The following is a 17,948-nucleotide window of genomic DNA, read 5'->3' on the forward strand; positions in this document are numbered from 1 at the left end:
GATCCTGCAAGGTAGACTTCAGCAGTTCATGGAGCGAGAATTGCCAGACGTACAAGCTGGGTTTAGAAAAGGCAGAGGAACTAGAGACCAAATTGCCAATATCCGCTGGATAATGGAAAAAGCCAGGGAGTTTCAGAAAAACATCTATTTCTGTTTTATTGACTATTCTAAAGCCTTTGACTGTGTGGACCATAACAAATTGTGGCAAGTTCTTAGTGGTATGGGGATACCAAGTCATCTTGTCTGCCTCCTGAAGAATCTGTATAACGACCAAGTAGCAACAGTAAGAACAGACCACGGAACAACAGACTGGTTTAAGATTGGGAAAGGAGTACGGCAGGGCTGTATACTCTCACCCTACCTATTCAACTTGTATGCAGAACACATCATGCGACAAGCTGGCCTTGAGGAATCCAAGGCTGGAGTTAAAATCTCTGGAAGAAACATTAACAATCTCAGATATGCAGATGATACCACTTCACTTTGATGGCTGAAAGTGAAGAGGAACTGAGGAGCCTTATGATGAAGGTGAAAGAAGAAAGTGCAAAAGCTGGTTTGCAGCTAAACCTCAAAAAAACCAAGATTATGGCAACCAGCTTGATTGATAACTGGCAAATAGAGGGAGAAAATGTAGAAGCAGTGAAAGACTTTGTATTCCTAGGTGCAAAGATTACTGCAGATGCTGACTGCAGTCAAGAAATCAGAAGACGCTTAATCCTTGGAAGAAGAGCAATGACAAATCTCGATAAAATAGTTAAGAGCAGAGACATCACACTGACAACAAAGGCCCGCATAGTTAAAGCAATGGTGTTCCCTGCAGTAACATATGGCTGCGAGAGCTGGACCATAAGGAAGGCTGAGCGAAGGAAGATCGATGCTTTTGAACTGTGGTGTTGGAGGAAAATTCTGAGAGTGCCTTGGACTGCAAGAAGATCAAACCAGTCCATCCTCCAGGAAATAAAGCCAGACTGCTCACTTGAGGAAATGATATTAAAGGCCAAACTGAAATACTTTGGCCACATCATGAGAAGACAGGACACCCTGGAGAAGATGCTGATGCTAGGGAGAGTGGAAGGCAAAAGGAAGAGGGGCCGACCAAGGGCAAGATGGATGGATGATATTCTAGAGGTGACGGACTCGTCCCTGGGGGAGCTGGGGGTGTTGACTGACAGGAAGCTCTGGCGTGGGCTGGTCCATGAAGTCACGAAGAGTCGGAAGCGACTAAACGAATAAACAACAACAAGATTCTGTTAATATAACCTTACAATAAAAACAGAGCTAGTACTCCTGTGTCTGCTTCTTAGCTGGTCTATCTCACAGGGTTAACAGTGTGTATGTGTGAGAGGGGGAGAGAGAGACGGGGGGGGGGGTAGATTCATTTTATGTTTTCTTGTAATATTTCTTCAGATTTTCCTATTACACAATAGGGTCATTGGACTATATCCTTGAGACATGGCCTGCTAAAATCTGTACAGCTCCTGATGCATAGAAAAGCTGTTGGATCACATTAGAAAGAACAAATATTGGGAAAAAAAGGAGAATCGATTTAATACTATCAATTACCATTAGTTACAAAAAAGGACAATAAAAAATGGAGTAACTTTTACATACAATTCACCACTGTAACAAATCAGAGAAACCAAAATCAGAAATAGAAACACTTGTAGTATTCTGGAACAACTGAAATAATAAATGCAGTATTATTTAGTTTATTGGGGAGACATTTTCTTAGAGCACAAAATCACATCTAGCAGATTTCCTGTTGTTTTAATCTGCACATCAGTGAATCCATGTTCTTCCAATAACTGTTTGTACTCCAAGGCACTTCTTTCCTTGCCTTCTGTCATACTGAGAGACTGGAAAACAGCTCTAACAGGGTTTATTCGCTTCTCATCAAGTATTATCTCGGCTATTAGCAGTGCAGTTCCTATATTTAAAAAAAAAAGCAAAAATTTAGTAACATATTTAGTCTTTTGTTAATGTTTTTCCTCCTACAGGAAGCTTTTTTTAAAAAAGATTTTTTCATCCTATCTTTATTATTTTTATAAATAACTCAAGGTGGGGAACATACGTTTATTTTTATAAATAACTCAAGGCGGGGAACATACCTAATACTCCGCCCTCCTCCTCCTTTCCCCACAACAACCCTGTGAGGTGAGTTGGGCTGAGAGTGAGTGACTGGCCCAAGGTCACCCAGCCGGCTTTCATATCTAAGGCAGGATTTAAATGCTATTTCCCACTTAGGAAAAAAGATTGTATTTTTTTTTAAGGGCCACTGATATTTTAAAACAAGTATAGACAACTTGCAGCCCAGATGCCCTTCAACCCCATTTTGTGGTCTCCCAGAGCATCTACAAATTGTGCCACAGTATTTTGCAACAAACCACTGAAAGTAAGCACTTTATAAACAGTGCCAGAAATGAAAATGAGAGATGAAATTCCCCCTTGCAACGTAACTTCAGTCTTGAAATGTGGACAGTAATAACCTCATGCTTTTAAATATAAACAATCCGGAACAGCAACACCCAGGAAAGAGGAATTTGCCTTTCCCTTCTTGGGTTCATGGCTGTTCTGATTCTGACCTCTTCTCTTATTGCAGCATGTGCCAGGAAGGAGTTTAAATATCCCTTTAGTGCAGGCTTGATCAAGGGGTGCTTAAAAAATCTGAAATAGATTTCCTAATCTTTTTCTTTCTACATATCTTGAATTTCAATTCATACGCAAGTAGACATTATAGAAGCTGACATCCAGCATGGCAGATCAGAAGGCTCCCTTGAACCACTACCTGGGAGAGGCCCAAATCAGAACTGTACTGCAAAGGCTTGGTTTCCCACCCTCATATTGCAATCCTCATTAAAATGGGAGTGGATAGTGATGGAAACAGCCACATGATCCAGGAGATGACAGTGATGTAGAAGGAAAGCCTAAAATCCCTTTCCCTTCATGCGGTGATCCTAATCTGGCTCTTCCCTGCAACCACTATTTAAACTGAAAAAAACCACATATACAGTGAATTGTATTTCCATACATTATACAGTGGTTAGTTGGATCCCCAACTTTCTCTGAGTTCAACTCAATGAACATAAAATCAAGGTTATAGTACTTTGGACTCTTGAGTGTCAGTGGAGCAGTAGAATTTACTTCTGAGTGAACAATTACAGGACTAGACTGCACATATTTAATGCGATGAGACTGACAGCTGGAATAGATCATGGGAGTTTCAGTGCTTAGCATTTATTTGGCTACTTTTTAAAATGTGCAAAGCAAACATACTCAGCAATATTTACAACAATCCTATATTGCTTTCAATTTGACAGGTAGTGTGGAGGCACAGATCAAATTAGTATGTTCTATTTATCAAGCCAACAACAACCCTAAAATGATTAGGCCACACACTGAAATTTTATTAAATGGGAAAAAGTCTCACTCTATTCAGTAGATTGATTCCAGTTACATTTGCATAGGATCTCAACCCTCCCATTAAAATTGTCAGTAGCTGAAACAGAATAGATCTTCACAGCCACATCAATTCTATACATTTCTTCCTTGGCAGGCAACACTGTGGTAAAGATTCTGTAAGGTTTAAGGCTGTGCAAATTCTTCAGAAAAAGTGCTTTGCAACACATGGGGGCACATCTGAAATACCTCTCTTTGAATCATTAAAGCAACCACATCTTATTTCAGGCTTGCATAACTGCTTCATAAGCTCTTCTGAGTTTTAGTGCAGGTACATACGCACATACAGCCACAGACATACAGAGGCAGTAAGAATCAGGTTACTAAGCAACCACACAAGCCTTAAAAAAGACACATTTCTTTTACTGATATAAAAAGATGCTTCATATGTGTTTCTGTTCATTATGAAGCACTTTTTTCATAGGATTTGCACTGCCCTACTAAGCTCACACAATACACTAAGCAAAACCAAACTATGTTATCACTCAGTGTGATCGGTAAATCCATTTCCTTGAAGACTTTGGGTAAAAATGAAATGTTACAAGACAAACACTATCATCTTTGCACTTCAACTGCATGTGCCTGTCAGTCCATTATACAGAACAAGGACAAGGGAAAGTACAACGTAATAGTATCAGGATCTCAGAAATCTGCTCTAACCATTACAGAGGCAAGAATCAGACAAGAGGTTGCCACAATCGGAAGCGACCTCAAGTTCTCTTCTGATCTTTAATTCTAATCAGAGTCTTTGGAAAAGCAGTCTTTCATTCAATGTATTAAGAAAAACTGCAATTAAAAGGACAGCTTTATAAGACATAAATTCAGAAAGCTGTTGGGTGAGGTTATAGGGATTCTGGGAAAGCTGTTGGTATGCTCCTATCCAATATAGCATCCAGATGAACTGAGCACTTCTTCAGTCCCAGTGACCTAGATGCTATAGCAGAATTTCATTCTGCTATGATATCTAGATCAGTGGGACTGAAAAAGTGCTCCATCTATCTGGATGCTATATTGGATAGGATGAAGGCCAAAAAATAAGAATTGACAAGCTAGTACTACTACAGTCAGATAGCTGTCAGGTCCAGGAAACTGGGTTGTTTCCTTCCCCCTTTGGGGGCTAGCATGCAACGTGCGGGAGGGGGTAGCATTCTTAAATTCTACTCTGCAGCAGGACAGTTGGTCCTGTGGCATGAAATGTCTTTTGACAGCCTTAGTCAGCTCCAGTCATGGTAAATTGCCCTCTGCAACCTCCTTACCAGATGTAAGACTGGTATATGAGGCTATTCTGGAAATGGATTCTGAAGTTTCAGCTGATGCAGATCATGGCTGCCAGTATTCAGTTGATAAGTCCAAGGTCATAACTGCCTGTTCTGGTTTCCATCCAAGGCATTTTAAAGAACTAAATGGCTTAGACCTCAAATACCTGAAGGAACGCCTGTCCATGCTTTTATGGTTTTCTACAGAGCCTTTTCTTCTAATGTCTCCATTATCAAAGGCACGTTAGGCAACAATCGGAAATATATTCTAAGCATGGGAATTGCTGCTATGGAATTTCTTCCTCAAAACCTGAACCCGGCTTTAGCCCCCAAGTTGAATTTTTTTTCAGTTTTGGGCAAGAATGCTCAACACTTATAGTGTTGTTACAAGGTATTTTTTTAAATGGTTAAAGTTTTTATCTGCTAAATTATTGGTTTCTGAGATAATTAGTTGTACCCTAAATCCTGAGAGATAGAAGTCTGTGAAGAGTTTAAATAAAATACTTTAAAGTTAAAGATTGGCTCTGATTCAGTTTCTCCTAACATCAGTACCTTTCAGATCTCTGGTTTACTTGAATGAAACACATTATTCATACAGTTTTGTAAATATAAAACCAATAAATCAGTGAATGTGGGGGGAGGATTTAAACTCTTACCTTGCTTGGAAATAGCAGAGAGTTTGTTTAATAGTATAGAAATCTTTTCCTCAGAATAATGATGTAGAACCCTTGAAAGAATGTAAAGATCTGCTTCTGGAAGATTATCTTTGAAAATGTCACCTATTGGAAAATGTATTTTCATTAGTTCCCAAAAAGGGTCTACATTTTCAGCTCAACAGCTTTGTAAACAGACTGAAACATGAGATATGAATAATCAAACAAGCATGCTTCAGAGGTTTGCAGAATAGATACAATTTTTTTGCAGGGAGGAATGAAAAGATTTCACCCTTGTACTGTTCTAAATAACCTCAGGGCTACATTTAACATAATGTGTAGAGATTCAAAATATAGTGGTCAGGTTATGTCAATTTCATATAATCTAGCATTTCAAAATTTAACATTTTCCCATGAATTCTTGGATAAGGAAAATCATGCTAAGCACTTTACTAACATTAAAAAAAATGTGAGGAATATTTCTGTCAATATTTTGATTAGATCCAAGTTGTTAGAATAAACAAGTTGAGTGTTAGCTTCATTTGTAGTTACATATATCAACATTTTATTGCAGAGTAAGTGGAATTTTTTATTGAGATCTGGATTATTTCTGCACTACTACTGCAATGTAATATTGAGCTGAGCCAAGTCTTTCAAAACAAGCTATGTTTGCAATGCAGGTCACTAATCTTTATGAAATTACAAGGTTCTCATGTAGTCTTTGGACTACAAGTGCCCTTGCCTTGGTCTACAGATGGCAGAAACACATTTACCTGATATAAAGGATACTTCACAAGCATTTTGTCTTGAAAGTTGACAGCTGGTAACATCTGTGATAATTTCAGGAAGATCCAGGACAATGACTTGCATTTCTGGGTAGATCTGGACTAGATCATAAGCTAAAGCTCCAGTGCAACCTGCAGAGAGAATATAGAATTTATATTAGCGCCTTGGGTTATATATATATATATAAAAAAAGGTGGGGAAGAGAAAGAGGAATAAGAGTTGTTCAGGTACAATGCATGCCACGTTTGCAAGATCTCCCATAGAATTTATAAAAAAAATTGCATTTAACTGGTTGGTTGGGACAATAACATTCATATTGTTAAGCTTTTCAAGAGCTATTCACATTCTTCAGTTGGCATAAATTATACCGGTATTATATCTGCTATCCCAATGCTGATCCTAATCTGTCTGTATTGTTTCTATTCCCAATCACCTGATTTCCATCCTAGTTAATGGGTGCCAAGCAGGTTTTATACACCTTGAAAGGATACTATTTTAATACCAGTATAGTTAAGGATAACTTAACTTTTCTCCCTCATGGACTGGGGACTAAGTGAAGGAAATGTTACAGGAACATGATGGAAAAAACCCCGCCAGGGCATGATGTACCATGGCCAGGTACAATAGTAGTTGAACAGAAAGTTATCTCCAACTGCTATGTAGTTTTGAACATTTAAGATGAAGGAGACAGGAACACATAGAGAATTACATTTACCTAAAACAGTGTTTTGACTGTACATTATCTCTCTGAAGTGGTAAAAAAAAAAACCCTGCAATTAAAGATATGTTATATAATCTATCCAAACAACATCCATTTAATCACAATGTACATTAGAGCATTTTCTGTCAATAAGTAGGGGTAGTATTGTTATAATATCTACCTCCCAAATCACATACAACTCTGAACTGTGAAAGATCAAAAGCTGTGCCTATGTCTCTTGCTGTCACTTTGGAACTGCTGTGCATGGCTCTCGTAAAATGCTGCGTCACCTCTGTAGACTGAGAGTGGAAATCCTTAAAAGAGAAAGGTCACAAAATTAACTAGATACACATATATAAAAAGTAGATCTTGAAAAAATACATACCTACAACAGTTTGGTTCTACCCCCCAACTTGAAAAGGAATGACAAAGCTATATGACCAAAGTAAATTTCATTGCTTAAAGCTACAGAATGATAATTTAATTAAAGCATTTTAGACTATCACACACACAGAAAAGAAAATCTGTTCTGGACTTCTGGGGGGGACATGGTGGACTGAACAGCTGTGCCCACGGGCTCAACGGGCAGAACTGACAACATGGCAGTTTTTTCAGGCTTAGGCAGGTTTTTCCTGAAGCCCAGGAGTGTTTTTCCAGAAAAAGGAAAACACCTGGAATCACCCCAATTCTCCTCCGGATGGCTGCTTGCAGCCAGAAGATTGCAAACAGCGTTCACGTTCGACTTGTAAGAGGTAGCCAGGAGGCTGGGATGTCACCATTTCCAAGCTGCGCATTAGCCTTAAAGGGACACAAAGACTGGCCATCCCATTTCTAAATTTATATTTATATTTCTTTTAGTACGCGTGCCCTAAGAGAGGCTTTCTACAGCAAGGAGAAGTGGGTTCTCTTGGTGTTTATCATTATTTTTGGGATCAATTAAAAAGTTTTTTTTTAACGTTTTAAACAAGACTTTAAAATTTTTTTAAAGCTTTGTTTTCCCTCCAAATATTAAGGAAGACTGAGAGTAAATAATTGTCTCACTGTTATTATTTTTGTACTAAATTTGAAGATATTAGCATTTTCCTATATGTTGAATTGGCTGTTTTGAACTTTGTTTTCTGCTTCTATTTTCCCTGGGAACTGTCTGCATATGTCACTTTTGCTTATGTAAACACATTCCGGAATTCTTTCATATCTTCAACTTTTGCTGGTTAAGCACTTAGCCATAATCTGTGTGAGACATGAAGGATTTTAAACAGACTTTCTCTGACTTCCACCAAGATTTTAAACAGATTCTTTCTTATTCCTATCAAGTTTTTATGCAAGGCATTCAGGACATTGTGGAAAATATGAGGTCTAAAATGTGTCTTCTGGTTGGGGATGTTGTGTATGAAACTGAGGAATTTAACAGTGACAGAAATGGGTCTTCTAAGAGTGAGACTGAGACTTCTGTTGAAATGCTGGATGAAGATTGGGTAGTCGAGTTGAAGAAATTTAAGGGAGAGATTGAGTTGCAAGCCATAAGTGAAATTGATCTTCTGATGGAACACCATGGAAAAGAAGGGGTCATTATGTATGGGAGGTCTCCTGAAGAGAAGTCGAGTTTTTGAGGGGGGCAGTTGAGCTGTTTGATCTTTTTAAGAAAAAAGCTCTGCGTGCATTGTGGGGACATGTAAATGCTCTGGTTTATTTTGAAGTGGGATAAGGGTTAAAGAGTGTTTATCTGGATTGATTTTAAGGCTTGGCTGATTTCATTTACAGTATCTTTAATGATCTGGATTAAGATTAATAAGGTATAAAAATGTCTACTTGGAGGGTTTTCGGTTTATTAAGATTAAGATCATTAAAATTTTTGTATTACTAAGTGTAATGCAGACAATTTTTGTGCTTTTTACTTTGATCTTTCTTATAGTAGACAGAAATGTATAGAATAGTAGTAGGAAGGAAAGTATTAAATAAATGTTATCTTTGGGGGGGAGTTGATTAGGAGGTTTATATAAATGTTTCTTTTTTCTTTTAATATAAGGGGAGGTAATAACTGTATTTAGTGATTTTTACAATATGCCAATGGAATGATTTACAGAAATAATGTGATTTTGGTTTAATATAGAGTAAGGGATTGATCATGGAAATTTTTGTATATCTTTGCTGTTAAAAGTTGGAAATCATGTCTTTTTGTAACTTTGAAAATTTTTTCTCTTGTGTTTCCACATTTTTTTAAAGTTTTTTTTCTTTGTAGTTTTTTGTTTTTCTATAGCTTTTATCTTTGCTTGAAACTTAATAAAATTCTTATTAAAAAAAGAAAAAAATCTGTTCTCTGAATCATGGTAGGGGAAAAAAAAGTTAGTGAATTTGGCATGTAAAAAAAAAAAAAAAGAGGAAAAATCAGGAATAAGTAAAATAAAGACAGTGCACTATTACTGTATGACTTACCCTCCATATAGAAAATTCATGAATGGAACCCCAGGGCAGAATAGGAATTTTAAAACCTTATCTTACAGCACTGATTTTAACATCCAGCCATTCAGAGACATAATTGGGCAGACATACTCATTTTCCAGCAGCGTTATACTAATCTAATCTTCTTGGTAGATTAGATTAGCCTCCATTATTTTCTTAAGTGGTCAACGCACTTGCTTAATTTTGTCTTGTTTTTAGTACATTTTAATTTTTTTATTATTTGTTCGTTTTTTATTGTTTTTATTGTTTCGTTTTAACTGCCCAGAGTCCCTCTTCTGGGGGGAGATGGGCGGTGGCAAAATTTGGAAAATAAATAAATGGTGCAGGTAGTCCTCGACTCATGACCACTATTGTCATGAGTACTGATGGTGAGCAGGAAGGGGCCTCTATCCAGGGGGGAAAACGCATGCGTAGTACTGAGGAATTAAGCAGCCATTCAAAGAGACACAGATCAGATCCACCTTAACTTTTGGGGTTTATCTGTCTGGGTTTTCCCATGCTTCTTCAGTTTGTTAGGATTCTGTTTTATGTAGCAGTAATAAACACTAGAGACCTACTCGTCTCAGCGTGATTCCTGACTGTTAGGACAACTATTGGGACCAAAATTCATGTCGCTAAGCAATGTGGTCATAAAGTGCAACGTCATGTGACCACGTCGCTTAACGACAGCAATCCTGGCACTCCCCATTGCCATCGTTAACCAAATTCCAGACGCACTGCAATCCAAGCCATTCCAGGCTTGGTCACTCCCAGCCCTGAGCCTCGGTAAGGTAAGGGACTCCTCCTCTTCAATTTCCCCCACCCACCTATCTCCCCCCATCTCTATTCTTTTGGCCACCCAGCACCCTGCCTTGCAGGGCAGTAAGCAGGCCCAAAACTGCGGCTCTGGGGCTGCTTGTGATGGATTTCAGCGGTGCTGCTGGTTCTCAGGAAGGAGGGAGCACATTCCAAGAAGGAGAAAGAGATTAGAGGAGAGACAGTCCAGAAAACAAATGTGGGAAAACCAAGAGGTTCAGGATAGCCCGACCCTAAAGCTTTCCCAGGTTATTTTCCCTTGGGTAAGGTAGAGTCGTTTTAGTCTGGCAAGATTCTGTCTACACGGGGTTAGCAAATAAAGCACTGAAGTCTGGCTGGACCGATTCTTTGTCATTCTTGGGCTGGGCCTGAAACTGCTTGCCACGCTGCAGCTCAGGGGTTTCTTGGCGCAGCGTGGCTCTGGGGATGCAAGAGGCCCAAACCACAGCATGAAGCCACAGCTGCCCCTGGAAGCTTCCCCAGCAGTGCGGCGCAAAGCCTCAGTGCCCCAGGAAGCCCCAGGTGCCCCACCCCAGCCACCCTCGCTGCCCTGCACATTGCACCCCAGCTGACTTTTGCTGTCTTCTTGCTCCTGCTCCTGACAAGGTGTGCCCACCCTTGCTCTTTGCAAAGCTGCTGCTGGCCATGTGAGGCCATCTTCCCCAGGTCTTCCTAGCAAACCACTGTGCGCAACCTTGGGAAGGGAGCCTCAGGTGGCCAGCAGCTGCCTCGTAAAGGGCCAGGCTGGGCATGCTTGGTCAGCAGTGGGAGCAAGAAAATGGCAAAGGTCAGCTAGGGTGGCAGGGGCAATGGAGTGCAGGGGACCAAAAGGGCATAGACAGAGGGGAGACAGGTGGGTGGGGGGAGCTGAAGCACCCCTGTGGTTGTAAGTTTTGATTACATGATTGTGGGGGTGCTGCAACAGCCATAACTTCAGGAACCAGTCATAAGCCCCTTTGTTCAGCGCCTACGTAACTTTAAATGGTAGCTGAATGAATGTTCGTAAGTCAAGGACTACCTGTGCCCAATGTTGTTGAAAATACTATAACTTTCAATTAAAAATTATGGCAAAATAAGGGGAGCTTCTGGGTGAGGAATGGTGAGCTAAGACACCTCCAAATGAGTGTAGATGATGACTGTGGCTAAGACTGAAGGACCGGCAAGTAGACCGATCCCACAGAACCTCTCCCGATAAGGAAAGGATGGGAGATTGCCCAGTTTGGGTGGGGGCTTTTTCCTCTTTTGCTTTCTTGAACTTTTTTTCTTTTTTTTTTTACTTCGTATTAGCTTTTATTGTTCTTTCTAAAAATCTTAATAAAATTAATGAAAAAAAGGCAGAGAAAACAACTAAAGTGGAAACAGAAATGACAATACAATAGCATAAATCTAATTCTTTTGGATTTACAAGAGTAGTAGGTTCAAGTCTTGAAGAAATCTTTGAGATGGGAAAAATAAAAATGGAATAGATCAAATCCTATGACAGCACCTGAATGAAGATTAAGATTGTTAGAAGCAAAAAGAAGGGTACAAAGTTGGTTTGTTCGATCAAGTTTAAAGACATGTTTGCATAAATCTGGGATCCCTTTATCACTTTTTGCTGACAACAATCATTAAAATGTTAATGATTTATGGATTTGCATATGGATAAGGGATGGCTTACGGGAAGAAGAGATACTTGCATGTAATGGTAGGGGGGTGATGAATTGCTAAGTTTGTTTGTAGTTCTTGTAATGAAGATTGGAAGGTACTTAATTTCTTTTTTTTTCTGTACACTTTTTATCTTCTTTTTTCTTTACTCTCCCTTCTTTCTGAGTTTAGTTTATATATATATTTTACTATTATTAAAACTCTCAATAAAAATTATGGAGAAGAACCAAAATTATCGCAAAATATGCATGGTAAGCTTTATAAATACTTGTTTTAAGCTCATTTAAAAAAAAAGCTTTTCCCTTTCATTAAAAAGTAACTAGATTCTTCCATACCTGAGGCAAATCATTCACAACATGTATCTTCTCAAACGTATGATGGTTCTGTGAAGTTCCTTCTTTAACTGCTGACTCCAAATTTGTAAAAAATGGCCACAGGTGGTCATTACAATGGAGAATGTAGTCATGAAGTGAATATTCACTATTTGATACCAGGAATAGATTTGTCAGTTCTGTATTACTGTAACCTTTAAAGATATTTTTAAAAATTACAAATTACAAATACAACATATTTTCAAAAAATAAAATTTCAGTATTGAATTCCAGAAATTCATAGCTCTCTGGTTTTTCACAGACTAAGTCCCTTGACTGCATATAATTAAGCTAAGCAAAGTATTATCTTTGCTTATTAAATTTTGCACATCTCCTTACCACAAAAGCATTAAATAGAATAGAAAACACGACCCTAAAATGCATGGTTCTTTCAAATGGAGATACCACAAATTCAGTTTGGGTGCAGCAGACTGCAGATATGAACATGAGAATATTCAGGAAGCCGCAGTGATTTTTTCCCCCCAAAGGACAGAACAATTCATAACAGTCCTCCTACTGCACTATCCTAAAACGCTGAGAATCCCATATCAACCTGCTATTTACCCTGCAAATAGATACTTTGAAATTTGGAGACAAGTAACATTTGAGAGAAACAATTTCGCATTAGAAATCTCAAACTAAATCAAGGCTGCCTCCCCCCAGCATGGCTGCAATTTTAAAACCAGGCAATAAATTCAACATCACAACCTGTTGTGTCATGTTGTGTTTTCTAAGGCCATTCCAAGTTCATTTTTCTCCAGATGCATCTTTTTTTCTCCTCAATTATGTATACGTTTACTCTGCTTAGCAATCTAATTACATTTGGATGACACTGGGATGTTATCTACTCTACTTATTCCAAACTTTCCTTCCATAGTGATTTTAGAGCAAAATATGACCTTGATGGTTCTTTTCCAACAGACCAAGAGAAGCGCAGGCATCAAGTAATCTTTCTGTTCCACGTACGGAAGTATTAAGTTGATTTGTTGCATCTTTTGTGGTCACAGTACCTTTACCTTTGAGAAGGTCAAATACTTTCAGCTGACAAGCCACAAACAAAACCTGCAGATATAGCCACATGAAGGTTAGCATGTATGGAAGAGCTTCCCTTTACTGATCATTTTCTTGCCCCTGCTCCCAGTCTGATTTTTGTGACAGTGTCATTAAACAAAAGATAACCAATAATATATTACAGCTGCCTATGCTAATTGATCAAGGTACTCAGGATCTCAGGCAGAGGTAATTCACATTACCTTCTACCAAATGTTTCATCATAAAATGCAACGATTAAATCTGGGACATTTAGTACACAGAACAAATGTCAAACCACTAAATTATATTCTCTTCCTCCACCTCTTGTCACTTAGTACACCTGAACCCACAGCTTCCCCAGGCCAACCCCACCAAGTTACATATAGAGATACATCCTGTATATGACATCTGTGCTTTTTATGGTGCTTGACCGACAGTGTGGTACTTTAATTTTATGTATTGTGTAGTTGTTCTAGCTGTCATGAAACTTTAATGGATTTTAATGGACTTGGCTGTGTGAACCTCCCAAGTTTTTGCAGTTTTGTCAGTATACGAGTAATGGAAATTAAAAAAAAATGTGTACAATATTGGGGTTACAATTTAATGTCATAAAATTCATAAAATTGCACAAAACCCATCTAGGTTTTAAGGTGAAAACATCAGAGTATTAAATACTCCCAGAACCAGACAGATATTCTTAGAAATCCTGGCACATTTGCCAGGCCCATTCTGTATAATAAAAATAAAATCCATATGCCAAATAATGAATGCATTACCTTTGAGGCTTTAAAACCATCCATAAGATCTGTAAGTTTAGAGAGGCCCTGTGTTACATTTCCTAGTACTCCATTCTGAATTTCCACAGGCACCTTATAATTGCAATGGCTTTCTTCACACTTTCGCAGCTCTTCAGATCTACCATTCGTTAGCCTTTTGGCATCTTCCATTTGTGCATTATCTGAAGAATCATAGTCTCCATCGCTTAGGATCTCAAAAGTATCCACGGAAGGGATAGAGTCGTACTTCATACGATGGACGGTATGCTTTGGGGGTGGATAATACAGTTCAGCTAACTTTTTGCAGAAGCGATTCAAAGGAAACCCTACCACATTTAAGAAATCTCCATGGACGTATTCCACCAACATTCCCCCAAGTGCTTGGATCCCATATCCACCAGCTTTGTCCCTGAAGAGAAGAGAAAATGTACGTACATGTATGCACACCCAAACACTAATTTTAAAAATAGTATTTAACATTTTTTAAAAATGCTGAAAAATTCCGACTAGTTAATAAAGTGTATGTTGTATGTCAAAAACCTAACAGCCAGGATCTTAAAGCTTTAGAGACCTTATAACGCTCTGACCCTTTTTTAAAGAACTGAAGCTAGTGGCCTAGCACTATAAACCTTCTTATTTTAAGCCATGATAATAAACCCTCACAGTATGAGCACACATCAAAATCATTTTTTTTTCTGAGCAAGGAAAAAGATGACTATTTAAATTGATAATACTGTTATAGTGATTTTGAAACGTAAGAAAGTCAATAACCAAATGAACTTCACTTTTTTGCCATTCACAGCTGGTTGCTAAACTTCACTATGCAGGATACTAATTCCTAAAATGGTGCCACCGATAATCTCACTTTTGTCAGAACAGAAATGAAGCGTTTTATTATGCTACATTCTCACTTTCATACAGTATTTCACGTGCCCTTGACACACAGTGTTTCTCAACCTTGGCAACTTTAAGATACCCGGAGTTCAAGTCCCAGAATAGCCTAGCCAGCTATTGCTGGCTGGGGAATTCAGGGAGTTGAAGTCCCAACATCTTAAAATTGCAAACTGCCATACATACTTCTGTACATTGTGAAGAGGCAGATTCTCCTCCTGCTACAAGTTTCTAGACCCATTCAGTCTGCCTTACGTTGCACTTACATTGGCTCCCCACTGTGGATATAGTCCCATAGAAGTTCCTCGGAGAGTTCAGCAAATTTGACTTTTGTTTCTTCGAAGAACTCAGTGGCTTCAGTGTCTAGATAATCATCTAGAAATGCAAAAGTATGGATACAACCAGTATATTTGATCATGACATCAAGGTGACTTACCTTCAGAAGATTTATTCCAGGTATTCACAACCTGCAGTCCATAAAGTGAGCTGTTCTGAGTATTCTGGAAACACTCTCAAGAAGCTTGAAGCAATACACCTGCACTCATCAAAGTTTACATTCAAAATATTTCAGAATGAACTGTTCCACACAGCACTACCTAGAGAGATGTTTGTGCTTGAGGATAAACGCTGGATTCCCTAATTCACAATGACTCTCTCTTCACACACTGGATCCAGTTTATTGGAACCAGTTTCATAATTTCTCTGGCTTTTCCAGTCAACAATGTTCTATCATCAGCAGCACAGGACTGTTATAATTCTGAAGGCAACAGCAAAGTATAATAAACTGAATTGCTATAGTACAGAAACATGTTGCAAAAAACCTGTATCTCCAGTGTGGCAATATCATTTAGTGGTTAACCAGTATTCATCTTAGAAATAGCATGTATAATTTTGAGCGGAAAATGCAAATTAAGTTTTTCAAAGGCACTTTGTTCATTTAAATCAATTTAGGCATGTGTCTTGGGTTAAGTGACATTTAAGTGGATGTGAAGAGCTATTTTGAGACTTGGGAGTTTATCCTGATAATTTAGAAATGTTCAAGCTACATTCCTACACACATTTGCCTAGATATCTCACTGCATTCAGTGAAATGTATTTTTAAATAGATTTGCACAGGACTGTGTTATAGGAATCTATGTTATTCTCACAGATGGCACACATTAACCAATAATATCCAAGGTTTGTTTTATGGCCTTTTGCAAGAGTCACTTCCTTAACAAGCATTCAAAAGTTATCTACCTTTTCCAAACATCTGTAATTATCTGGAAATCTAAACACACAGTAACTAGCAATGTTCTGAATGCTGAAACTTGCAAGTGGCATTAGTACAGAAATTACCAGAATAAGCCAAAATCAGTAAGTTCTAAATACCTTACTTGGCATAAAGGATCTGGAAAATAGGCAATACCCAATTCTCTTAAAACAAGGTAATTTCTAGACACAGGTCCAAAATACTTCTCAAGTTGATTCAAGTGTACAATCTGAATTGAAAAGACTCCTGGACATTTAAAATATGCAGATTCTGTCCTATAAAAAATTCAGCATGCTAAATTCTGTGTTCTTTTTAAATCACATAAATATCAGCCAAAGGGAAAATGCAGTTCACTTGATACACACTGGGGTACAAGCCTAACTTCAAACACACAGTGATGAGGTCTGAGATGAGTTTAATTAACTAGAGAAAAGATCACTGCATCAGAGTGGGTATCTCATTATGGAATGATTGATTTACTGGTACACCACCTTAATCTTTAAACTCTGGAGTTTACAGCTAGTAAACTTTTTTACTAGCTGTAAAAAAGGCAGATTCCATGCTAGGAATTATTAAGAAAGGAACTGAAAATAAAACCGTCAACACCGCAATATTGTTAAAGCAATCCATGGTATGACTGCATCTGAAATACTTGTGCATACTTCTGGTTACATTTATACAAAGAAGTAATAAAGCTGGAAAAGGTACGTATGAGGGCATTCAAAATTATCAGGGGAATAGAATACTTCCTTATAAGATTGAATATTTGGGACTTCTTTAGCTATGAAAAAAGATGACTAGGGAATGTAGGGATATAACATCATGAATGGCATGTAGAACATGGATAAGTTTTCTTCCTCACTCAAAACACTAGGAATGAAATGTCTAACAGATCCCAGGAAGATGGACAGACCAGCTGGCCTTTCCTCTTGGGTTTTACAGAGAACGTCAAGAGCTCCTTGTAATGCCACTGAGGAAAAGTCATGTATCTGTTGGTTTGGGGTGCTTGTAATGTATCATTTTTAAAAATGAGAATTAAAGCCTCTCTAAACCACCTTGAGGTCCTGGAAGAAAGGCAGAATATATGTCCAACAAAGATTAAATTTTCAAAAGTAAAATATACTTCAACATGAATAGAGGTAAGCTAAATTCCTGAAATCTCCAGACTCAAGAGTGATACTGAAGAGTGGACAGCCATAGAACTAATGAAAATTGATCTGACACAGATACTTTATATTACCTTTACTACTGCAGTGAACAATTGCAACTCCTGTGACAACGCTATGCTCTTTGCCACTTAACCTATTAAAAAGAAAATTAGTCTGCAGTTATTTTGAAATAAAGATTAATTTCTTTTAAATTAATTCAGTGCGGTGAAGAGACATGCTCTGTCATTTATGAATAATGCAGAACAGCCTTATCCACCATATAAGAAGAATTTGGTACATATTATCTTATAAGGCTTGTCTATATGTGTGTGTGTGTATGTATGTATGTATGTATGTATGTATATAATGACATTGTGCAGAACTACATGGTACAACATACTATTTGAAAAGACTGCTAAATGATAATTTAACACATTGGTACAATAGCATAAAGCCTTTCAAACCCAATACAGTTCTGCAATAATACATTGAATATATAAAATAAAATTAAAAGGTATAAAAACAAACAGAAATATATTAGTAAAAATAGGCCTCAAGAAACATCTTCAGCACAAGAGATTATAAATCAGACTATCTTACCCTGTTTAGATTCCTCTGATACTAATATTTTTGTATGAACGCAAAAGAGTTTTTTTATGTGTATCCATAAAGGGCTGGTGTAATGATAATACACTGCAAATGGCCAGGCCTACAGTAAAAGCAGC

General features: G+C 38.0%; 1 protein-coding gene across 1 annotated transcript in view; it reads right to left on the reverse strand.

Moving 5' to 3' along the window:
• Positions 1-1,693: 1,693 nt before the first annotated feature.
• Positions 1,694-17,948, reverse strand: part of ASMTL (acetylserotonin O-methyltransferase like) — a 31,778-nt gene continuing 15,523 nt past the window's right edge. The window contains exons 5-13 of the mRNA XM_063305039.1: positions 17,316-17,377; positions 15,090-15,198; positions 13,933-14,341; positions 13,024-13,186; positions 12,089-12,279; positions 7,033-7,165; positions 6,139-6,282; positions 5,369-5,491; positions 1,694-1,927 (exon numbers count right to left, since the gene is read on the reverse strand). Coding sequence (XP_063161109.1) covers positions 1,710-1,927; positions 5,369-5,491; positions 6,139-6,282; positions 7,033-7,165; positions 12,089-12,279; positions 13,024-13,186; positions 13,933-14,341; positions 15,090-15,198; positions 17,316-17,377 — 1,552 coding nt within the window. The 3' untranslated portion in view covers positions 1,694-1,709. The remainder of the gene's footprint in view (positions 1,928-5,368; positions 5,492-6,138; positions 6,283-7,032; positions 7,166-12,088; positions 12,280-13,023; positions 13,187-13,932; positions 14,342-15,089; positions 15,199-17,315; positions 17,378-17,948) is intronic.

The sequence above is a fragment of the Candoia aspera genome, chromosome 5 (assembly GCF_035149785.1).
Source record: "Candoia aspera isolate rCanAsp1 chromosome 5, rCanAsp1.hap2, whole genome shotgun sequence".
NCBI classification, from domain to species: Eukaryota; Metazoa; Chordata; class Lepidosauria; order Squamata; family Boidae; genus Candoia; species Candoia aspera.